This window comes from Amblyomma maculatum, chromosome 1, assembly GCF_055883805.1.
Source record: "Amblyomma maculatum isolate TAMU_Amacu chromosome 1, ASM5588380v1, whole genome shotgun sequence".
NCBI classification, from domain to species: Eukaryota; Metazoa; Arthropoda; class Arachnida; order Ixodida; family Ixodidae; genus Amblyomma; species Amblyomma maculatum.
The window spans coordinates 425,074,281-425,099,231 of NC_139344.1; the positions used below are offsets into that span (position 1 = coordinate 425,074,281).

General features: G+C 45.9%; 1 protein-coding gene and 1 pseudogene across 2 annotated transcripts in view; both read left to right on the forward strand.

Moving 5' to 3' along the window:
• Positions 1–13,670, forward strand: part of LOC146209280 (uncharacterized) — a 99,714-nt gene extending 86,044 nt beyond the window's left edge. Inside the window, exons 14-17 of one of the 2 annotated variants that reach the window (XM_084598888.1) lie at positions 1,369–1,449; positions 3,862–4,132; positions 13,126–13,246; positions 13,357–13,670. In XM_084598888.1, coding sequence (XP_084455014.1) covers positions 1,369–1,449; positions 3,862–4,132; positions 13,126–13,246; positions 13,357–13,459 — 576 coding nt within the window. In that variant the 3' untranslated portion in view covers positions 13,460–13,670. The remainder of the gene's footprint in view (positions 1–1,368; positions 1,450–3,861; positions 4,133–13,125; positions 13,247–13,356) is intronic. The other variant, XR_014706176.1, reaches the window with a different exon arrangement.
• LOC146209281 (uncharacterized) lies at positions 4,139–9,961 on the forward strand (annotated as a pseudogene).
• Positions 13,671–24,951: the final 11,281 nt, after the last annotated feature.

Here is a 24,951-nt window from a genome sequence, read left to right on the forward strand (position 1 = left end):
ATTACAAAATGAACTTTGCGCTACAATATCATCATATACCATTGAAAAGGTTGCGATGAGTGGAATCCGAAAATATGTGTTATCTCACATCTATTGCTTGATATTGAATGTAGTCAAGGTTAAACCCCTATGACATTTTTTTTGTGTACTGTGGATAGATATTTAAAGCACACAGTGTCATAAAAGGACTGTTTGGTTTTGGAGATAAGTTTGTTGTCGCACCTGTTTTGTGTGTCCAAAATATCCAAATAAAAAGGCTGCACAGAAAAAAAAAAGTGTGCTTTAACATTGCAGTTCTTGTGCACTTTGGCAGATGTGTGTGCTGGTAGCATTGGAGAGATTATTGCTGTGGTGCGTGTTCACAATTACAAATTTCAATACTTTCAGTAAAATTGCAGACTGCAGTAATTGGTATTGCATATTTTGATTAGGTGCAAAAGTGAGTCATTGTACTGAGCATCTTTGACTGCTGCTGTCACAAAAACACAATGCAAATGGGTTTCTGTCCACTGCATTCAGCGGAGTATCTGCTGAGCTTTGTATTAACCCTTTGGTACATTTTATTTTCTCAGTCTTTCTTAACCAACTTATTTCACCATCGAAGACAGGTGTCAATAAGTAGGTTGTGAAAAATGGTGTGCAGTGGCACGTACATTCTTCCACACAGCATGGAGTCTCCCAGAATACACCAGCCAAGCAGTATAGCCACTTTGAGCTCGTTAACCTTGCCAGGTGATGAGGGTTGTTTGGGTTCAATTTCTTACCCAGGTAGATTTGTTACACAGCCACTGCAGAGGTTTGTTGAAGCTTATGCCAAGGTTTCCCCGTTAGACACACTGGCTTGCGTTGTGGCACTTCACGTTAAAGAACTTTGGTACCTTAGTTTAAGAAGGTGCCCGTACCAATCGTGGCATGGAAAAGTGATGAAAACCAGCAGGCAACCGCACTATCCATGCAAGGCACTGCCGGCCCTCTTTTCAAGGTCGCTGCCACTCTGCCAGGTCCCCCCACGCGCATGTCTATTGCAGGAGCTAACGTCAAAAGATAAACATACCATGATATTATTGCTGTGCAGCATCTTGGTGCAATGTGAATACTACGATGGGAAATAGCGGAAGAACATGGCAACGAATTTTTTTTATTTCTCAGTGGCAAAAGGGCATATTACTACAGCACGCATGGGTTCAGAACCTACTAAGCCTAACCCACTACCTCTAACCCCCAATTTCCCCAGTAAAATTTATCAGTCAAATCAATAAGTCAGTCTGTGTATATGGGGACGAGTACTACGCTGCTCTAATGCTTTCAGTGCAAATTTCTCTTGAAGCCCTTTACAGGTTACTAAACCATGTTCTTGCAAACTTGCAGTACTTCCTGGATGAGGTGATTGGATATCTTGCGACTGAGAACCAGAAGCTTATTACGGAGATGGAATGGCGACATCCCAAGGTAACTATGGAGTAGCTTATGGCATTAGTCTCACACTTAGCTTGAGCAGCTGTTGCTACTCAGGCGGCTTCTTTGAGTACAGAATATAGCAGAAGCAGAATATATGTCGACTTTTCCAGCTTATCAGTCGTAATAATAAAATGAAAACAAAAAAAAGCATCGAATGCAAAGTACTGAGGAACACTTGAACGACTGGAAAGTTGGACGAGTTGGTTTGCACTAGCCATTCTGGGGTTCATTGTTATAGATAACACAAATAAAGAGACCAGAGAACACAGTGCTGACTATCAACTGAAACATTTGTTCTGAATGTACTGCTTTTTATAGGTCAGATAAAACGTGGCCTGTACAATGAACACTATTGATAGCTAAAGCAGCGATAGCAAATAAAACTATATGAACGAGTACCACTTTTGGAAACGCACGGGATGTGTGACAAGCGCCTACAGGAACGCCTCGACTCCCTGGATAAGCTGCCCAGCTCTAATCTAATTCTGCACTCACTGTGAAGATTGTGAGGGAATGTGAAGGTTTGACCAGATTTGAAATGCATGCTGATATTGTACAGATGCCAAAACCAGCTGTTGCACACTGTTCTTGAAGCACACCGCAAACTGGGAGATGAGAAAGTGTGCATAGCAAAAACTTCAGTGAGCCTACGCAGAGGTGGGGTTATATTCAAACGGTCAGTGCATGCAAGACTCGGTGAAATGCCCCATTTCCACAGCGTATCATGCCTCACTCCGCTTTTGGCTTGAGAAGAGGGAGAGGAGGCCATGTGCTTTTTTTTTTTTTTAATTTTCTTTTTGCGTGGTTTTGTGCAATATCATTGCTAAGGCAGGTTTTATCTCTCGCGTAAAAAGCAGTACTTTCTGAAAAAAAAAGTTTCAGTTGATAGACGGCACTCTGTCCTCTAGCCTTTTTCTTTGTGTGCCGTCTATTGCTCTGCACTTCAAAATGGCTGCGAAACACCCGTTAGTCTTGAAAGAAATGCTGACTCTGCACACTGGTGACACTATTTATTTTCATTTGCATTTAAATGCTTTTATATGCAGGGTCGTCCACTCAGTCTAAACATGCAGTCAGGTGACCGCTCTCGTTAAAAGGCTAGTAGTAAAATGGCGCTTTGAAGAGTGCGGGAGCCTGCTCACATGTTCACACTAAGAGTGGACGACTCTGTATGTTACGTGCCAGGAGGCCACAATATGCACAAATCCAAACTCGAGTTGGATGACGAGTATGTTTCGCTGTTCACTTCCCACAGCCATAATCCTTTGTGCCATCCAGTGCATTTCTGATGCTGTATTTCTCAATATATTTGTGCACCATATATTCATGGAGAGCATTTTATGCTGACATCAACCAGCCACAAAACATTCAGCGGTAGCAAACTTTGCAGGCAGCCAGCCAGTGTGGTTGGCTCGTTTCCCAGAAGGTAATCACTGTAAATTAGAGGTGGGCGAATACTTGGAATTTGGAATACAAATCGAATATGTTTTGTTATTGGATTTCGTGTTTCGATGGCGTTTGTTATTCGAATTCAGTGCAGTTTTTCCGCACTGCGCTCTTTAACACAATGCTTGATTATGTGGGCTGTGCAGTGAAATATCCTCATAATGCGATGGGGCCGTTTCGTGAAAAAGGCATTCCCGACAGTGTGCACAAAGCAAAGCATTTGACGAAGCTGAGAAAAAATGTTCTCAGTTTCATTTCAAACGGAGGCGCCCATCATACAGGCGCTCACAAGATAGCAATGAAAATGAATTTTCGCAGTTTTTTAGGCCCCTTCAATAATTACAGCTTCCAGTTAATTGGGACATTTTTTTCAGGGCCCTTGAAAGCTAATTTAACGACTTTACTGTATTCGGCAGCAATATGACTTGGTTTCATGCAGGTCCTTCCCGTATAAAATTTATGCTAGATTCTTCTGTAAGGTGGACACGCCTGTGCAGTTTTTGTTTAATTTTACTTACAAATACGACATGAATTCTGAAATAAATGAGGCTAACATTATTTGCTACCTCTTCCTTCTCTTTTAAAGTGACCAGATATTCTATAATTTGAAGACATTTTTTTTCCCACATTCGTATTTGAAAATTTTAACATTTGCACATCTCTACTGTAAACACACAATCTTTAAATGCTTAATGAGCCATTTATTTAGTATCACCATGCTGTTGCAACGTCGCGTGATGGTAATGTTGATGGAAGTTATTGGCCTCTGCCTCCTATTATAAAAGACTGCAATAGTTAGCCCACGGATGGCTGTTATATACGATGGGGGTTGACACTTCACCATCGTTTTGTGAGGAAGGTTACATCTATTTTGAAGTTTTTACGCTATTCTTCAGACACCAAACTAGTTTTCCTTGCTCATTGTTTATGACGCTTGTTCTGATTTGCTGCGTACAGGAGCAGAAGTTGGCTGTCAGGAAGATCAAGCTCTTGAGTTCGGAACTGCATTTGCTAGCGAGTGGCCTGCAAAATCACAGCAGGGCCGCACGGTCTGCTCTTCTCACTGCGAACTCGTCCATTGGGGATGAAAACGGCACTGCGGTAAACACACCCTGCAGGCACACCGGCATGATGGCTGTTCAGGAGAAAGCCAGGAATGCCATCCTTCAGGAATGTTGTAATTACCTTGACAGCAAGGTGAAGGATCAAGAGAAGGCAAGAGCTGAATGTGAGATGCAGTCCTTGCATTGCAGTAACTGTGTGTTGAAACAAGTGCATAACAGTTGCAACTGCTCCGCGGAAGCACAGCAATTGCCACTTTCGTTTTCAGCAAGCTTAGTTACCCACTTTGTTGTTTGGACCAGGTATTGTGGAATTCGAGTCATTTCAGTTGCTGAGTGAAAGAGGGAAGTCACATCTTAACAAGCTGTTGTCACTCATCTTGCCCTGTTCAAGTGCTTGGTATACTGATGCTGTTTTCATGTGTGTATTCATGCTACATCCTATAGGGCGGGGTAGAATGAGAGGAGGAGGATGGCTACACAGCATGAAAGAGAACCAAACAAAGGCTGAGACGGCGCCTCAATTCGCAAGTCAAGCCTACTTTTCAACAAGTGGACTTGCTTTCATCTCAGCAGCACGATCATCGCTGGCAGGGTTTATACAGTTGAATCCGGATAATTCGTATTTTGGTCATATCGAACTCATGCAATATCCCCTTGAAAAACCCATGCAAAAGTGTAGGAAAGCTGCATCATGTATCGAACTCCAATTTCATCGGTTGTTCGATATATCGAAATCTGCACCACGCACTGGAAGGTGTGCCATCACCAAAGACGATCGCATCACCCTCGGCCTTTTGCCGCGCGGCATTTTCAAGCCACACGTGGAATGAAAGAGAACCGTTCGGTGACGGGTTGTCCAGAGCAGTGCCGTGTTCTTTCCTCAAAGGCACACTCATCTGCGGTGATCGTTTGCCGTGCACCAGCACGTGATGTTTGCAAGCCATGTGCGTGGAGAAACGAGTGGGAACCGGTTTGGCAATGGCCGGTACGAAGCAGGCCCAGCCAATGCAGCCTTGGTGTTCGGAAGAGGGAAACAAAGCAATAGAGTGAAGCGCAAGGGTGTGCCCATTCTTCTTCTGAGCTTTCTCTCTCTGCCCTTCCGCTTTCTTTCCCGGTCTTCGTTCGCTGCATCATGCACTGCGCAAGTGCCGACAAGCCAGCTCAGCTCGTGGGAGACAGAATGTCGGACGCTTTCTCCAGTGTGTGTTGAGAACCCTCTGTGCACGGCGGGTGACGTGCAATGCGCGTTTTGTGTCGTCATGCTGAATGTGCGGCAAAAAGCTGCACATATAAAGCTCCACATGAAGCTGTGGCGGCTGTAGACATTAAGGGGGGGGGGGGATTATTATTATTTTTTTGTGTGTGTGAGAGTCGTGCATCCTTTTCGTCGTGCTGAATGTGCGACGTAGCATAAGTTGTGGCAGCTGTGGACGTTAAGAAGCGGTAGATTTTTTATTTGCAAGTGTTGTTCATCCTTCCATCTGTGAATCAGTAAAAGCATGCAGTCAGCTGTACCGGCTTTTAGCACTGTTTGCATCAAACGGCATTTGCAGCTATCACGCTTTGCAGTGATCTTGTGGCAGTGGACCCTGTCCGCCCCAAGCGTGGCGTGATAAATCGAACCAGGCTTGTGCAATCGAGCTATCACGGGCACTCTGCCAAGTTCGCTCCTTCTTCTTCTTCTTTCTTCTTTATTTTTTTCTTTATTTGTGCTAAAAAACTGTACACGAACAGTTGGTTGGACCCATAGCCTTTACGGCTAGTAATGGGTCCAAATGAAAAACAAGTACAATGTTACTGCAGACCTTGTACAGAAAAACTTCAAAATTAACACACACAATCAATTTATTCCGACAGTTCCGTGAAAATTAAATAGTGTTTAAAAGATGCCGAAAAGTTATTTTTTCCTTAACTTCATTTCATTCCACACATGGGCTCCACTATATTCTAAGAGTCTCCAGCCGTACATATGAGGAGTCCCTGCCACTGCAGGAGTTAGCATCCAAAGTATAGTCAAAAGATAAACATCGTGTGATGTTATCGCTGCGCAGCATCTTGGCGCACTGCCAATAAATGAGCTGGGGATATGGCCGAAACGGAGGTACAGCGCTGACTTATGCTTTCTTTTTTCTAATCCTCGGCGGCCAAAGTGGAGGGTGGGTATATTATGCGAGTGGGTTGATTACACAGCAAATACAATATCTTTCACGATTGCAAGCAGAGTCTCAAGCCGATTTTTGTATATCGAATTATCAGTATACAGAACTATTTCGCGATCCCCTTCGCATTCGATATATCCGGGTTTGACACCTTCTTTGCTTTTGAAGAAAAGCGTGCATAAACCCCGTCAGTGATGATCACTCTGCCCAGACAAATACAAGTCTTGTTGAAATGTTGCCTTGGCTTGCGAACTGAGGCTTCCCCTCAACCCTTGTTAACTTCTTTTTCATATTTATAGCTCAATCATTTAGCTTGTTATTTTTCTGAAAACTGCTGGATACATGCTTGTCATAGTAAAGGTGGTGGATATACCGTCAATCTCAAATACACTTGAACCTCTTTATAAGGAACATGTACTGGGGAGCAGTTTTTGTCTTTATACTATGAGAGGTGCTTTATAAGCAGGGTACCACGTTCACATTTTGTAGCCAGACGTTATTTCGACATAAGCATCCTGTGGCTAAAATATGCAAAAATAGAAGGCTATATCCTGTTGCAAAAGGGTATTATAGCTCTCATTTACATATTGCATTTTCTTGGTGGGCCACCTCACACTGACCACACCTCGTAACTTTCTTATGTTTATTTACTGCTGAAATAGTTGTAAATCTTGGTCTGCTTCATGGCTGTATTGATGCTGTTTTACACAGCCTCTTCCAGCTTGAAAATCAGGCTAAGAGCCTCATGGTCACCATGCCAAAACTATATATGCTGGCGAAGTGCTTTTGCAGTAATTGCAAAATGCGATCGCGATGTGACGTGGTGCCGTATCTAGCAGTTCGCAACTAAGCTATGTGTCTGGTAACACTACAAGAGCTCAAGTCAAAAAAGTGCCACAAAATCTTAAAAGTAGCGAAAACTATAAAACATTACCAGCAGAAATATCACTCAGAAATTTATGCTTGTTTGACAAAAAATTGCAGCAGCTGTGAATAACAAGTTTGTAAATGTCGCTGGTCTGATGAAAAATAAATGAAAAGTAAATTCGGCATTTCTGAGTGGAGTTGAAACTGGTTGAATAGCAAACAGAGCAGTTTATATGTCCTCGTCAGAGCAGAACCACTTCTGTTCTTATGTCATTTGCATGCCCGCCAAGTTTTACGATTTTATCGTAAAGTGCCCGATTGTAATTGTTTTTTAAAAGTATCATAGTGTCCACTATCATTTTACGACTTTATTTTTGTGCTGACTAAAAAAAGGTAGCAGGGCAAGACCAAGCAAGCGTGTGAAAATGCGAAACCAGCTAGTTTTGTACCACTTGCCCGATATCTTGGCATAGCACCATACTCCGCGGCGCACATCTTAGTTGTTTGCCTCACCACTTGTCGGCACCACTGCTACAATCAAATCACCCCCTATTCAAAAGGGTACGACTCTATCGGCATCGTTGACGTTCCGAGCCGAGCCTGTCAGGCTCTTGGGTTTATTTTGCTGGCAGCGTAGTTGCTGAGGGTGTGCTTATGAGATGTCCGACAAGAAGTATTTTCAAGTGTTCATACCCAGTTATTCAACTGATTTTCCGTGCATGCGGAAATCTCGCAAAGGTGAAAGGTACGCTTTCTGCACCTACTGCTGCTGTGATGTGAAGATTGTGCATGCCGGTCATTGAGACATTCTTCTCCATCTCGGTACAAAGAAGCACAAAGCCTCAGCGAGTGTTGACACCAGCAAAAAGATTGGTGGGCATTTTAACGCTGCAGTGGACCAAGCCACTATTCAAGTGGAGTGTCTCTTCACGGCTTTTCTGATTGAGCATAACGTTTCGTTCACTGCAGCAGACCATGCCAGCAACCTCTTCAGAAAGATGTTTCCCAGCTCTAAAGAGGCAGTGACGTACGCTTGCGCTCGGATGAAAACGGCTGTGATTGCCAAGAAAATGGCCAACCAACAGATCAGCAGTGTTGTCAGTCGCCTTAAGCTTGGACCGTTTCCGATCGCTACTGACGGGAGCAACGACGTCGGCAATGATGCTAACTAAGCTGTATTCGATTGTGGTCATGTTCGTCGACGGGATTGTTCATACACTTTGCTTGGTATGCCTACTCTCAGCGGGGAATCAACTGCACGAAACATTGGCACGCTTGTTGTTGAAACCCTGCAGAACCACAACATACCGCTAAGGAACAGCATTAGCTTGGTGTGCGATAACGCGCCCGTCATGATTGGCTCCAAAAACGGGGTTGCTGCCGTTCTTAAAGAAAAAAAATGAGGACATTGCCATTCTTGGGTGTTGTCATTTAATCAATTTGGCAGCCCAAAAAGTCTCAGCGTGCCTTCCTTTCAGTGTGGACGAGGTATTGATTGATGTTTATTTCTACCTCGAAAAGAGGTCGAAAAGGAAAGACAAGTTGAGAGCTTTTCGATGCTTGCACGACGTAGAGTCGAAAAAAATCTTGAAACATGTCAGCACTCGGTGGTTATTTCTTGGCAAGAGCCCTCAGCGGTTTTTTGAGCAGTGGCAACCACTGCTCGGCTTCTTTCATAGTGAAGTGAATCCATCGAGGGCACCCTTGGAATCAGCAAGTGAACGAATCAAACAAAAAGCTGACCCTCAGAAATCGACAAGCACAGAAAAAACGACATCAAAGAAAAAAATCGAAACTGGAGATCTGTGATCGAGCTCATTATTGGATGTCAACAAGGCATATTGGGACTTTTTGCTTTCAGTCATCCCAGAATTTGAAAAGACACATTTCTGTAGTCTGCTGATCCCCAAGTACATACTGCCGCAATGTTATTTTACTGGCGCCGCCATGTGGCGAGCTCGGGAGACTGGCACGCGCTCGTCTTCTTCGCTCTCGGTGCTCGCCCGCCAGTCTGTTCCGTGCCTTATCTTGCCGGTGCTTTTACTTAGGTGTAAGTAAACCTGCTGAACCAGTTTCGCTGGCTTCTGTGACAATATGCTTCTAGAAGTTCTTAATAGGCTGCTCAGAGAGGTTTTATTGCGGTTCATCAAACCATCTGGTATCAAGAGGGCTTGTGAGCTGACAAATGTTGGCTACAAATCTGGCAACCAGAGGGATGACAATGACCTTGTAATTGGCAGCAAGACTCTACAAAGCTTACATAGTAAGATTTTTTTCTGGTTGCATGCAATTACATTGTCCTGAAATTCCTCTTGAAGTCAGAGATTCTGAAGAAAGCAGGCTTTCTACCATTGATAGAGCGAAGTTTGCTGATGTCAGATACTTCGTCAACCGCTTTCCGGTTCTCTTGCCAGTTTCTGAGAAACAAAATGATGATTCTGTCATTGATGACCTACAAGCCCAGTTCAGCCGACTGCAGGTGGAACAACTGCCTGTAGAAGTAACCATTCACGAGCGTATAGACGAGCAGTGGCCTGCTGTTGTCAGTCTTCGGGACATCGATCATACTTTTAAGTATGATAAGCTCTCAAAAGTTTGGTTAGGCATTCTGGCTCTCCCACACAGTAATGCAGAGTGTGAAAAAGTGTTTAGCAAGGTCAAGAAGACCTGCACCCACGTTCGCTCTTCTATGTCAAAAAAGAGACTAGAACAGCTGTTGTCAAATGCAAGGAGTCTGGAGTTTGTTATAATCTGGTGTTCGACAAGGACTTCCTGAGGAAGGCAAAAGCAGCAACCTCTTCAGTGTTGTCCAACCCTTGCACTTCAAAGACGTTTCTAAAGTTGCGTTTACATGATGGCTTGAAACTCTGGTTGAGTCTGCTTTTTTTTACATCAATCAAAAGAGAGTTTTCGTAATAAAAGGGCATTTTAGTATTTTTCAACGAATTTTAGTATTTTTTGGCATCTTCTATAGGAGCTTTAGCTGGCTTGTTTGTGTCAGTGGCACTAGCTGAGCGCTTTCTTTGCATTTACCGGATAGATTTGTCGCTCATACGGAAGTGCAACGTAACAGACAATTTCTGCTGTATTCTTCACACTAGTGGTCACCACACCTACAGTGATTCTTGGTAGGAAGCTCCACTTGGAGAACACAACGCGCGCTCCCGGTAGGCTCGTGCAGATGTTCACATGTTCAGTTGCACTTGTGCTCTTCCTGGCGAGTCTGAAGAACTTCTCTATGTTGCATTCCCACTGCAGGGACTTGTATTAGTCATTTCATGGCTGATTGATCTGCTCTTTGTTAGCTGAAGTTATAATTAATAATGGCTGCGCAGGTGTGTCTCTCATCTCTTGTTTTCATTGTAGCTGCAACTGAACCTGGCAATAGATGGGGCCGCATCTAATGTTAAAATGTCTGTTACAAGCAAGACTGAGTACCAAACTTTAAAGCTAATTTGTCCTTTATAGCCAGTTGTATTCTACGTCCAGTTGTCTTCAACATCCAATGCCTGTTAAAAAAGAGGTTCAATGAATGAGTCACAAGGCAGCCACCTTTTGGGTGAATGGTGTCTCTTATATCCAATTGTCTGTTCAAACTTCAAGGGAATCATGAATGGTTCAATTCAGTGAAACCTTGATCATTCGAACTCTTGTAATTCAAAGTGAACAAATTTTACAGACAGTCAGTGAGATTCATGTAGCATGCTCCATTAATATGTTATCACCATTTCAGAAATGTGACACAGTAATTCTCATTTTCAAATTATTGTGCTACGGCCATTTCCTTTTACGAAACCTCTTAACAATTTAGTGCCCAGCCATGTCACCTGGCAACTGTCACCTACCTGTGGTTTGCTTTTAGTTTTCTAAGGCTTCGAGGCTTCAAACAAATGATAGAAGGGTCCTGACATGTTCTATTCACATTTTTATTCACAGTGCAAGTACAGTCAAACCCACTTAGTGCCATGGAAATATCATTGTTATAACCAGGTTAGGCCAAAAAAACAAAGAAAACATTATAAACTACACGTGTAATGAGGACGAGGTAGCTTACACGTTTTATTTCGTAGCGGGAAGAAACCCGTAATCCGTAAGGGTGGTCTGTTTCACGGCAACCTGGCCGACATCTTTCTGCAGGGATCCAATTGCTGAATATAGTGCAGTGGAAGGCTCTCGGCAAAATCAAAGTCCCGCAGGGATTCGATCATTCTCAAAGCCTCCTGGTGAGACGCAGCCTGTACAGATTTCGGTTCGTCGTCGTCGTTACTGTCATTGTTCTCCACACCAGTGACTGCTGCGACGATAGCCTTGTCTGTCAGCTCTTAATCTGTCGCGGCTGTATTGTCAGCATGTAAAAATAACTCAAGTCCCGACGCGTTGCTGTCATTACCGCTCACTGTGGACCAAATTTCAGTCATCGCTGTGGAGTTGGAGTTGTGCAGAAGGTATGCGATGTGCTTCGCCTTCTCCGCTAAAATTGGGTCTCTAATCAGCAAGTTAGCTGCACGGGCGTTCTAGAACCACTAGTAGAGCGCCTGTTCTTAGTCTTTGTAGGCCCTGTATCGAATCCTTTTCCGGACATTGTCCATTGCATAAGCAGCACTGGCATCGCTCTCGTTCTCAATCTTTGAGCATGTTGTGGATGATTGTCAATACTGTCAATTGCATCAGGCCGTACTTGCGCACCAAGTTGCACACTTTTACACTGTCCTTGTGCTCACCATATAATGTTCCACTTAAGTTCTAGCGGTATTGCCATTCGCTTCCTCATCTGCGCTGGTTCTGCCGCGCTTTCTGAAGGAGGATCCTCCATTGCTGTTCACGGAAAACTCAGGGCCAGCAAGATCATTGCAACGATGAGGCACGCTGGGAGAACCACGCTGGAAAGACACGTGCGCAAATGCTGCTGCACGCCTGCCACAAAACATGTGCAACCGCGAAGCGGGGGCCTGGACAAAGCGAATAGAGGAGAATTGTGCAGTGCACGACAGTCACTCTCAGAATGGACTGCTCCATCATGCAGAGACTGAGAGAATGTGAATTGCCTAGGCAACAGGCGGTCTCAAGGGGGAGCGCTCAAAGCTCTCCCTGAGAACGACCTTGCCTAGCAGTGCCGTACGCCTTCCCTCCTCCACAACACGAGAAAACGCTCCGTCCTCTCCGCGTCTCCACAGCATGCAATCTTCCCCGGCGCACCCAACCAATGCATTGGCTCGAGATGCTCTGTCCCAATTTTTTTTTTTTTTTATTGTCGCTGCATTGGCACTGTTAGAGTCTCCGCATACGCGTGCACTTTTGTGGTGGCCACGTTTCTGCGTTTTCAACAAACACTTTCAGTGACCATATTCAATTATTATAACCGATAATATAATATGACACCATTGTAATAAGTGGTTTATTTTAGCATAGAACACATGGCAGACCTGGGGGTGCAGCGGCTGCCCATTGTTACATCTGATATATTGTTAAAACCGGTACTATTATAGGTGCGTTTGACTGCATACCTTTTTGCATAAGTGACCTAGATGTAGGAATGCAGGCTAGTGTTGGCCATAAATCGCAACAGGGCCTGGTGTTCGGGTCTGTTAGTTCAGATTCTTGTGCCGGGTGGTCGGCTTGGGTGACAATCGTGACGGCCCAGATGTAGCTTGCGTGTTGCTCATAGTACAGGGCAAGTTTTCGATTCTTCCATATTCAGCTCTGCCATGCCACCTTATCTCGTGGCGTTGCACAGAACAATCAGAGCTCAGCCACCACCTGCAAGAGGCATGCTCATGAATTCTGAATACTGTGAGGCTGCAAACGGTTGACGACGGTGACAGCTCTGATGTAGAGAGACACGATGTGGTACTAAAACTCTCGTGTTGACGTACAAGTAACAGAATGCAGCACCAAGAACTTCACATAACTACTCACCAGTGAGGGAGCCCAGCACATTATGTAGAAATGTCCTCCTCATCAGCATTTGGAGGATGTTCTTTTCACCAGTGCTACCTCTCCATAGCATCATTATTGATTGAGACTGCTCTCAGTGCAACACTCTCTAGGTTTTCTTGTTGTGCACAAAAGGCCTCATTAAATTTGTCTTCTTATTGTAACTTGACTTTTTCTATGCCTTTTATCTCTTTCAGTGGACAAACAGGAAAGAAAGATAGCCAGAGCAGAGGCTTTGCTCGCTAAAAATGAGAAAGATTTTCGTGAGATGGACCCAATCACTAATGCAGAGCGAGTGATGAAAGACATAAAAAATATGTACGTACTTGTGGCTATGGCCACGAGCATGTATTGCTAGCATCCTTTGATGCCTAGAAAGTGGTGGCTTTTGAAACCAGGCTGAGCATTTTATTCTTGTTCTCTTCCAGGAGGATGCGGGAAAAAGCCTTTCCACTAATTGAAGGAAAAGTGGACGGCCGCACGTTTGCGGAATGGCTTCCCGACATTCTTCTGCTCGTTGAGCATTTCTAATGAAAACATTTCAATACTTTGCAGCGAGAAGTGATGACGTGCTAATATTTGCAATGAAATATGCATGATTAACATTAAAGTCCTGTTTTTATTTGAAAATTTGTGTCTACCTTAAGAAGGCACATACATGGTCACAAATTAGTGTTAAGAGGTGCCATCTAGCAAGTTTCAGTTGCAGCTGCTGAATAAAACATGATTTAATGATTTTAAATGATTTTTGACGAGCTGTTTTGACATGTTCATCTGCACATAGTTTGACATGTAGCAACATTTGTGTGGACATAACACACGGTTATAAGCACTGGTTCGAGTGGTAGTTTCGTCTTCTTGCTATTGAATGCACTGTGATGATTCATGAACTTGAGACTTGGTTTCTATCTTGTTTATCTGCATTGTTGAGTTGATGGCCTTGCGTTGGACAACAAAGTTAAACTGGTGCCCCATTTGGATTGTCTCTGGTTGGCATTAATGCAACTCCAAGTCAAACCTCTCTTCTGCCATTGGCACGAAAGATGTTTCACGCTTTAGGTCTTTGTTGTAGTCACCCACAGCGACTAGGAGTTCTTTAATATAATTGGTTCACGGGAAAGGAAAGGCGCAGTATCTGCGCACTTCTGTGGACACTGTGCTGTAAGGGAAGAGAGGAAGGTGGGAGTGAAAGCAGAGAGAAAGGGGTGCTATAGGGGAGGGCTCTGGAATATTTTCTACCATGGGATCTTTAAGGTGCACTGATATCCCACAGCACGGGGACGCCACTTCGTTGTTTCGCCTCTAATGCAGTTGCCTTGATACTTTGGGTGGACACCACTCAACCTTGACACCCACAATTCATTAGGTCAAGGTCACTTGAAGATCAAATTCAGTGCCATGCGAAGACCACCTCTATGTGAACATTTAGCTTCAATTCTAAATTAGTTTATACGAAAAGTATAAAAGTAAAGGCACAGTATCTGTCAAGCTCACTTGAAGGTGGAAACCGGCGCTAAGCTGAAGGCTCAAATTACCTGCCCTAGTGAAGCTTAACTTTCAAAAATCGTATAGGGAGCTTGCGCTGGAGTTTTCTGTGTACCACCCAGTGGCTGTTGCGCCATTATCTCGGTAGGACGGCTGAGAGTGCCGCTGCTGGAGGCGCTGAAGAGCGTCCAATTTGTCACGAAACCAAATGCATGCTGCTGCATTTAGAAGCGCTCAGTTACGATAAAAAGATTGCTCTGTACTCTATTCCACTGCAGCTGTAGAAAACACAGTGGTGGTAGAACTGAGCTGGATTCAGGAGACTGGATGAGTACAGAGTATTGTTGAGCTTCTTGTTTGAGCACTGCTCATTGCGCTTCATTACATGGCTTCGCCTGCCATACCGTACACATAAAATTCTGTTATTCGCTTTTATCATTTGCGCAACCTGAAGAGAAAGTGTTTTGAAGGGCGCCTTTTAGAACTGGGCATGAGTGGAGTCATTGCAAGATGGACGGCAAGTCAATGTCAACAAAGGGGCAAACGTAAGTGGCATCGAGATATGCACATCGCGATCATCTAGATGACAAACCGAGAGAGTTTGCAGCCTATCCGAATACGCAGTATTGTGTTGGAATTGCAGAGTCGGGTAATGCCCTATTCGGCATGATTTCAGACTTCTTTCTGCATTAAGCTATTGCAACTCATCTAGTGACCGTTAAACAATTTTTCAATCGGGCAGTAAGTGGGCTGTGATTGAAAAAAGCTCCACAATTAGAGAATTAATTTGTTCATTGTTTGCTTCGAATAAAGATGTATTGCTTCACAGAGAGCACTTTTTGTTTTTAAGTTGGATGTTTTAGTTTGGTGGCTGAAGTAGAGCTGAAAACATTTGTGCAATATTTGTTTTAGCAGACGTGCAAATTAATAGGTACATTATCTTCATATTGAATCCAGAACTTTCCTATTGCAAATATAGCGCTGTATGATTTAGCTGTCTCACCATGAATGCTTATAAGGCAAGCATGATGCTAACTGACCATGATTGCTCGATTCTTTTATTTGGGCACGAAATAGTATAAATACGCCAATTTCTAGTAGCAGTCTGTGCACGGGGCAGGTGAAAGGGGTGGGGATACGTCAGTGTACAACCACAGACACCACACGGTTAAATGTTGCCTTCTGCAATTTTCATTCTGTACAAGGAACACAGCATAGCAAGTTTGTTGTTTCAAGTTCGCACAGATTTTTTTTTATTAACCTTCACCGATAGTAACCCCATCCTTGGATGCAATTCATTCTTGGCTCATCGATAGTGCAGGTTTAGACTAGGGGGATTTATGGAATGGCAACTGTCCTTCACGCTCTCGTACTGTAAGGCACTGATAATTTCTGCCCAACATTTATCTTAGCTTTTCACATTGCCAGAAGTGTGAGCATTTTAGATGCATGCTTTGCAGCGGATCTCGGTTTTATTCGCTTCAAAGAATAAAGAATAAACAAAAGACAATTAAACCCTTAAATTGATTGTAGTTCGCTGGCGTAAATAAGCAAGTGCCAAAACGCAACTGCAGGCCTTTGTTTCTGTACAGATGCGTTCAATGGCATCGCCTTATATTTCGCGACACACAAGGCAGCATTTTAGTCAACAAATTTTCCCATTATGAAGCTAGTTGAATCATTACTGTTCCTCAAATGGGCAGTAGGTAAGTACTGCACGCGTTCAGTGCACTTAATGTGCGTAATATTGCCAAATCATACTGAATGATAATATAGCAGGGAGGTTGTTTCATTTTGCTATGATATATTTGCCCTCCACTAGCAATGCTTTATTGCAGAAGAATCTTATTTGCTATAAGTGTTCCGTAATTCACCGTGCAGAGACGCTGTACTTTGCAAGCGCCCCATAGCAAGAAAACGAAAGGAAGACTGAACTTAGACAACTCTTTGAAACCTACGTGTAGCAACGTTATAGCTTCCATAATGCAGCAGCGGCGCGGCTCGTAGCCAAGTTGGCATTTAGCTGAGGAGGTCAGGTTGCGCATTTAAGCAATCAAAAAGGAAACTCCAAGTTCTTAAACACGTTAAACCTGTGATAAAAGCATTATGCACAAAATGGAAAGCTCAAAATCTGCCGATGGGCGCAGCTGCGGTATGACGAGCGGCATGCTCCGTCCTACTATACGCTTGCTCATTTTGAAACCAGGCGGCGCTGGGTGTCTAATTTTAAGCGCGCCCACTGGGCAGCGCAGGTTCTCTATAGAGACTTAGTGACTTAATGCTTCCAGGCCCTATGTACCGTTTACCGCACAGCAGAGGTCCAGGAAGAGACACCCTGAAGCAAGTTAAACGAATACTCATTTTACCGTTGTAAAAACAGTTCTCTTCAAATTTCACACTAATATATTAATCAAAACATGGATCCATACCAAGGCCTTTCATCTCTTGATCGACTAATTGTTTCATCTGTAAAAAAAACGAAGCAATAGAACACGCATTTTTGGATTTTTGGGAGGTGATTTTTTTTTCTGGGATATCCTTCACACACATTAGTTTCCTTTACATCCCTATGGCGTTAAGTTCTTACCTGTACAGATGACATTCCTTTTGATGCTATTATGCTCCTGCGCCTCCACAGTGTAGAAAACGGGGATCAGTACAACAATGTAGATACCAAAGTGCGATCTATACGTGAGCACTTCATCGGAAGTGTCATACTGTTAAGAGAAGTGCATCGAGTAATTCTTTACCAGCCAACATGAATTGGAGTGCTTGAACTGGTGCTCTTGAAAAAATTGGTAATAAAGAACAAAATTGTGTGGCAAAATACTACATATCTCGGCACTCAAAACATCTGTTCGAATCCTGATAATGCAGTTTTCTTCTTACTATTCACATTCAAATAAATTATATACTAACACCCTTTCTGGAGAGTGTTTCCTTATAAGTTGCTTTATTTGATGTTTTTGATTCTTAATAGCCATAAACCCAGCCGTGAACAGATCCAGGCGGGGATGGCATGGCAACGGTTACACTATTTTTTCCATGGACCATAGTTACACTATGAAATTACCTTCGCTGTAAAAATTTCCTGCCTTCTGTGAGTGTATGCTATATTTGAATTGCATTCAGAAACACTTCTCAGCAACAATCGCCGTTTAACTCGCTGAGATATAACCATGTGAGGAGAAAAGTTGTGGGACCCTAACGTTGAGATAACGGAGATGTGGAATTTAGAACATTTTTTCGTCTCATTCATGCGGTTCACACTGAAGAGAAGGACATGCCTGGAGATTCCAATCTAGGTTTGGACTTCCCTTGTCACTACCCGTTTTACTGTTGCGAATTTGTAGGGTCGCAGCGGAGCACCAGCTCATTCTGAACAGCCTGTGCCGTGCTTCCGCTCCGAGCACGCGCTGTACATCTTTATTTTCCTCTAACACGGGCTGGTAATGCTGATCTCAGCGCCTCCGCTTTATAGCGTCGGCGGATCGTACGGAACACGCCAGAGGCTTATGGTCTGTGCGAGAATGTAAAATGGCCGGCCCTCCAAGAAGTGGCGATTGCTGGATGGTGGAGTAGATGGCAAGCAGCTCACGGCAATGTATACGCTGTAGTGAGCCTCGGCAGCTGGAGCTTCCGAGAAAAGAAACCTAGTGGGTGCCATTCGGAGTCGATCTGCTGCTGGAGAACCGCACCATATGGCCACGCTAGAAGCATCCACCATGATGGGAGTGGGCGCGGAAGTCGTAGGGTCGATGAGGACGACTGAATCGGCGAGGGCTTATTTTGCAGCCGTGAAAGCGGCCTGAGCTTTTGGAGACCAGGAAATCGCGGAGGATGAGGACTTAGTGGTGCGGAGAAGGTCAGTCAGGGGGTGAAGAAGCTCGGCGCAGTGCGGAATAAAGCGCCGTGAAAAATTCACTTGGCCCAGGAACTCATGGAGCTTGCGTAGGGTAGTGGGTGCTGAAAAGTCCTTAAAGGGCCACTGTCCAGGGAAGGCCCTTTTAAGAAAAGGAGCCCAGTGTTTCGATCAGGTACCGGTGATAGTCTGTGCAAAATTCTACAGCGACACGCGCGCCGCACAGCATCGAAAATACAATTCAAAGCTCCCTCGTGCTCTCCTTTGAGAAGCCAGCTTCACCGCTTCCTGCGCTGGCCCGACGGGCCCCGATAATGACGTACGTACCGGGAACGACGTCCATTGGTCCGTCTCGCTGACTGACGGGAGAAGGATGGGTGTCTACCGCTCGCAGCGCGCTTTTCCCTCGCCACGGCCAGACTGAATCCAGCGGCGCGCGCTCCCTCGAGCGTTTTTTTTTTTTTTTTTCGCGCTCGCGGAGAGCCACGCCCCACCTCCCGCCAAACGCGGAGGAGGAAGGGGAATTTGTATTGCGGAGGCTAGACGACCACGGGCAGGAGAGTGAAAAACCTTTGCGAGGGCACGGAAGGAGAGAGGCAGGATAGAATCGGGTGATTGCGGTGGCTGTAACTGCGTTATTAGTTACTCTTTTCAAAAACATTTTGCGGCCTTGCGTTCCAGGGGCGAAGTCTCACAGTCACCGGGGAAGAAAATATTTTCGACCGGAGGGTGGACAGTGGGCCTTTAACAGCCTGGACGTGAGAATTGGCAATGGACGAATTCCCAACACCGAGATGAACTCGAGCTCAGGAGAGCCGAAAACACATTTTTAGGCATTGACGACCAAGCTGAACTCTTGGAGGCGTTAAAGAGTTCCCGGAGGTGACGCTCGTGGTCCTGTGGAGAACGACTCGCAAAGAGGATGTCGTCGATGTAGGTAAATACCGCTGGGAGTCCCCGCGTCACTTCAGCAATGAATCTTTGGAAAGTTTGAGCTGCGATGTGTAGCCCAGATGGCATGCGGACGTACGTACTCAAACAGTCCGAAGGATGGTAGTGGTGGCCGTCTTCGGAATATCGGCCGGCTCAACAGGGATTTGGTGGTATAATATGCCTTGACAAGGTCCACCTAAAAATCTTGCATCTTTCCAGATGTCTAGTGAAGTCTTGGATGTGTGGAAGGGGATAGCTGTCGTGGACCGTGTGAGCGTTGAGAGCCCGGTAGCCGCCGCATGGACGCCAGTCAACCGGTTCGTTCTTGGGCACCAGATGAAGTGGTGAGGCCCAAGCGCTGGATGAAGGGGCGAATAATACCCAGCTGGAGCATATGGTGAGTTCCCGTTTTGCAATAGCCAGATGCTCACCGAAGAGGCGGCGTGGACGAGCTGCGACAGGTGGACCACGCGTGACAATGTGACTGGGTTATACCGTGCTTGGGTGGCTGATGGAGATTACAAGGCCTCGTGAGCTCGGGAAAGTCTGCGAAGACTTGGGTGTACGGGCATGACGGAATCAGAGTTCGGATGCCAGTGGAAGCGACAGCCGATATATAACGCCAGTGATGGAAATGTGCGTCTTGCTGTCGGTGAGACGATGGGGACGCATGCTGACGTTCAGATCAAAATGGGTCAGGAAGTCGGATCGAGGTTGGGTTGATGTACTTCAGCGACGATGAAGACCCATCGAAATGTTGTGCTGCAGGCCAATGTCCAGAGTAAGGGATCGGAGACCATACGTTGCGATGGAGGTTGAGTTGGCCGCACAGAGAATCGGTCCATGTGACTTGGAAGCACGGTCGGCCTTGGAGGACAGCAGTACGCTGACTTCGGCACCAGTGTCGACAAGGAAGCGCAGGCCAGAAATGTGATCCATGACGACGAAAAGGGGGCCAGGTTGAAGAGCGAGGTCACACGCCGCCGTCACTGATCTCGCTCCGTGTTTCCCGACCAGTTGCATGGTGGAGTGCACTGGCGGGCGCGGTGCGGAAAGTTCGGTGATACCGCCAGAGACGCGGACTGCGAGGACTGGGCGAGTGCGGACCGCTCGGCGAAGACGAACAGTGGCGAGGTGTTGAGGAGAAACCCTGCTGAGCATGAGATGACCAGCTGATCGATCCGAGCCTCTAACCGTAAAATGACGGAGGTCTCGGGTGGAGAAGAGAGGGCAGCGACGGAAGGAGAAGTCGTGTCGTGGACTCGATCAGCGAGCTGGGCGAGGCGGTCAAGGGTCAAGTCCCCCGCAGCAGCCAAATAAGGCGGGTGGACAGCGGCAAGCATTCCCTAGCAAAAAAGACCAATAGGGAGCGTTATCGGTTCTATAAGAATCGGTATTGGTTCTGTAGGTATTCTATGTGTTGTATCTGCATTTCTATGGGACTTATACAGAAACTCATAAATCTTATAGACTGGTACATATTTGTCCTATAGGCAATAGTATTGGTTTCATAGGTTTATCTGTGGGTTGTATAAGAAAAGTATCAGACCAGTGCAGAAGCCCATACATCACATGCTTGTCTTATAGACCACTACATATTGGTTCATGTGTCTGATACGTCAGTATGCCTTTGTTTATGAGTCACATGCAGGATCAGAGTTGGAGATTTTAGGTCTTTTTTATTGTTTCCTTTTCCATCTCTGACACATCCCCAAAACTCACGCATTCATCCCGTTTATTGAGTATTGCCGTACGTACAATATTAGCCGCAATAACAATTGAGAACGCCGCGACACAAAATATTCTTACTTAATTCTACGCGCGGTCTTAACAAACTACGTAAGTACGGTTGGAGCTGCAAGACGCGCGGCGCTGTTGCTACTGGATCACTGAATGAAGATGGGAAAACGCACTGTTCTGTCGGGGCCCAGCTGAGTCTCAATCACCTACATGTGCAGAGCAGGGCAGTGAAATTGAGAGGCGCGCGTCCAAGCAACTGCAACGCTGCAACCGCCGCCGAAGCGAGAGGAGTCGACATCGGGCACGCGACGAGTACGGATCGGGCTGCCGACGCGGTAGCGCGATGCCCGCGGTGTTCGCAGCGGAGAGGTAGGTTTCCTTTCTCTCACTCCCACTCCCGCGCAAGCGTTCCCGGGCTGGCCTCTCTCATCCTCCTTTCCACCTCTCCTCTGGACGCGTAGAGGCATTGGCGCTCAGTGTTGCCAATTTAGCGGTTTTCCGGCTAAATTTAGCGGGTTTTTACATTATTTAGCGGGCAAAAGTCTTGTACTGCGGGAGGCGGAATTTTTAGCGGTTTTTAAGCCTTTCTGGCGATTTTTTTGGTGGTTTTTGGTAGTTCTATAAATTTTATTTCTGACCGTAAACGTGTCTTAAAATTCTAGTCGCGTCTGCGAGAAAACGTCACCATGTGAGCGCATGACGTCGCTGGGATGCCGCTATGCTACAATGCGGAACATTGGAACACACCATGACTCGATTTCTGCGGCACTTTTGAGCCTAATCCTCGAACCTGCAGGGTAAATGCTGCTCAGACTACGAACTGCCACCAAATGTAGTTCGAAAGATCGGCACGATGGAGGCGTACGCTGCCAAAAGCGCAGGAAGCCCACCTGTACCTGGTACCAGCAGTACGAGTGGTCAGTCGCTTGCAGATGAAGCATCTTTCTGTGATTGTGCCTGCAGTCAGGCAGGACTCAGCAGTGTCTAGTCAGTTACTTTCCATTTCAGAAACTTAAAAAAAAGAATAGTTTTTAGAACTTTAACGTATATTATCATGTATGCAGCCTCTAGTCGATAAATAATATATTCAACGGTGTTTAGTCGGAAAAGTAAAAGTGCGATCTTTCTTTTTATATTATTAGTTATATTTGTTTGCAAACTGAATGAAATGTACAAAAATGAACTTTCTGGCACAAAAAAATACATTGAGCGGTTTTTAGCGGGTTTTGGGAGTTCCTGTTGCGGGTTTTTTATTTTTGAGTTGGCAACACTGTTGGCGCTGGTGCGATCGCTGGCGGCTGATCGGGCTGGCGGCAGCTCGGTCGGTGCACTGTGTTTATGGCGTTTTTTCGGGGTGCTTCTCGAGGATATCAACGTTCCAGCGCACGTTCAGCTTTTGATCAGGTGCGTGTGCATCACTTACAACTTCGGGCTGACGTTTATACTTTGTCAGTGTATGATGTGGCTTTGCGTTGCAAAATGCCGTTGCCTGCGCGCCAACAAAGGAATTTGAATCGCACGGTGTGATATAACGCAGCGCCGAGTTTGAAAGTTGTCGGCACGATTTCTTGAAAGTATTGATGGAACTTTTTAGCGTTAATCTGTTTTCGAATGTCGTGCGCACTGTGTTCAAGTGGCAGAACCTGTGGTGAGGCGCAAGGCGGAATGTTGGTTCAGCAGCTACCTCGGCGTTCAATAATGGCGGCGCCTCTCCTAACTGCCTCCGCCTCCGCATGAATACGCGCGCAATCGCGGTTGCCGGTATGTGTGGGCCGATTTTTTGAAGTCGTGGTGTTGTCGCGCTCTTGAAATCGCTTATTTTTCAAGCTGTAACGCAATTTTTTATTTCTTTCAGGTGCCTTAGTACTGGAGAGACTACATCATCGGGCCAAAGTCGGCAATCTTGGAATCGAGGGCTACCTGGATGAATGTTTGGATTATGTGCCAGTATGCGTTGCCGCTGTCATTGTGGATTAAAATGTGTATACATGTACCTGCTGCGTAACTCATCCCTAGAAAATGGAACATAGCTGCCCTCTCCCTTCAGGTATCCGGAGAGGTAAACACCCGCAGCTACTCGATGAGACCAATATTCCACAGGGCCTACAAAACCAATAGGAAGCCTACTGGTTTTGTAGGTCTATCAGATTATTGACAGCTATGGGTGTACTAGCATTACAGACCTATCTGTTTTATCAGATGCCATAGGACCGATAAAACCACAACCTATACGACCAGTAAACAATTGACCTATAAAACCAATACTCCAGCAGACCTGTAAAACCTATAGGCTAGAATACCCATAAGACCAATACTCCGGCAGACCTATAAAACCAATATCAATAATCTGATAGGTTTTCTATTGGATTTTTTTGCTAGGGAAGGAAGAGCTGCCTCAACAGTGCGCCATTTGCTTTCGCCCAGGAGCTGCCGCATGCTAGTGAGTAGCTGGGAGGGCGGCGGTGTCCAAGCTTTTCGTACCTAGGTGAGCAGCTGCTGGAGGCGCGCACTCTCGGACTCCGTGGTGCGGTCCAGAAGGCCCTGCTTTAGTCGCTGGTACGGGGAATCGCCCAAGGGTCCAGCGATAATGTCCGCCACCTCTTGAGCCACTTCAGGAGGCAGGTTGGAAAGTAAATGACGAAACCTAGATGCCTCCGAGGTGATGTGGTGTAGATGGAAGAGGGCTTTCACTTGGGCGAACCAGATCTGCGGACACTTGGGCCAGAATGCTGGTAAGCGGAGCTCGAGAGCTGTGACGTTCCATTGGCGCAAGGTATAGCGTCAGGCGGAAGGTCGCCTGAGGGCGGTAGGCTGCTGGGGTCTGTCATTTCTTAGGTCGGAGTCACCACTGTTGCGAATTTGCAGGGTCGCAGCGGAGCACCAGAGCAAGATAACCAGCATGGCAGGCTCCTCATTTTGAACAGCCCGTGCCGTGCTTGCGCTCCGAGCACGCGCTGTACATCATTATTTTCCTCTAACACTGGCTGGTAACGCTGATCTCAGCGCCTCCGCTTTATAGCGTCGGCGGGCACTCCACTGTCTCTCAGTGTGAGTGCCAAGGGAGTTTAGTTACTCTATTTGTGGAATTGTACACGACTATAATATAGCGGCTAGTAGGGTAACATGTTAACCATTTTTGAAATTCCAATTCAGGTTCTTTTCCATGAAAATTATGATTGTTAATTTTTATATCCACAATTATTATAGCTGCATTCTTATAATTTACATTCTCGCTTTGAGAAGCTTGTGCCTGTAATTGAGTGTCCAATCCCTCATGGTGGGTACGTGGCATTTTTCAAGAAGCCAGCAACAACATACCGGAATTACGCGGTGCGGGCAGAAGCGCTCACGCTAGGCTCACCGCGATTCATTAAAATCCTCGCATGGTCATATTGGCCATCTCATTTCGGTTCTCTTCTGTGTTCATTGGCTTACCGCCCCATAACATTTGGGTGGAGGTGCCGGGTGCATCGTCACCCCTCATTCTGGGCCGGAACTTCGGCGCCCAGTGACTTGCGCTGTCGACAGAAGATTAGGAGACATCGCATGGCTGGTCCCCAGCCTGTCAGACCCGACGTGACCTAAGTTTCACCGTCCCATTCCCAGCCCTGACCACAAGCCACGACAGAGACTAACCCGGCCGCGACGCCATCCACAAGTCAACGAGAGAGCCGGATGGCCATATGACCCCATTGACCCGATGTGCCGACCAAAGACCCCAACTACGTTTTACTGCCCGTAACATTTGGTTGGAGGTGCCGGGTACATCGTCAGCCCTCATCCTGGCCCGGAGCTTCGACGCCCTGCGTCTTAATTGTGCTGTCGACATGTTAGCAGACATCGTATGGCTGGTCGCCAGACTGTCTTACCCGACGCGACCTCCGTCCCGTCCTCTGCTTCGACCACAAGACACGACAGACTAACCCGAGGCGCCACCCACACGACCACAAGACTAGAGCGCAGAACGACCATGTGACCCGATGGGATCACCAAAGACCCCAAC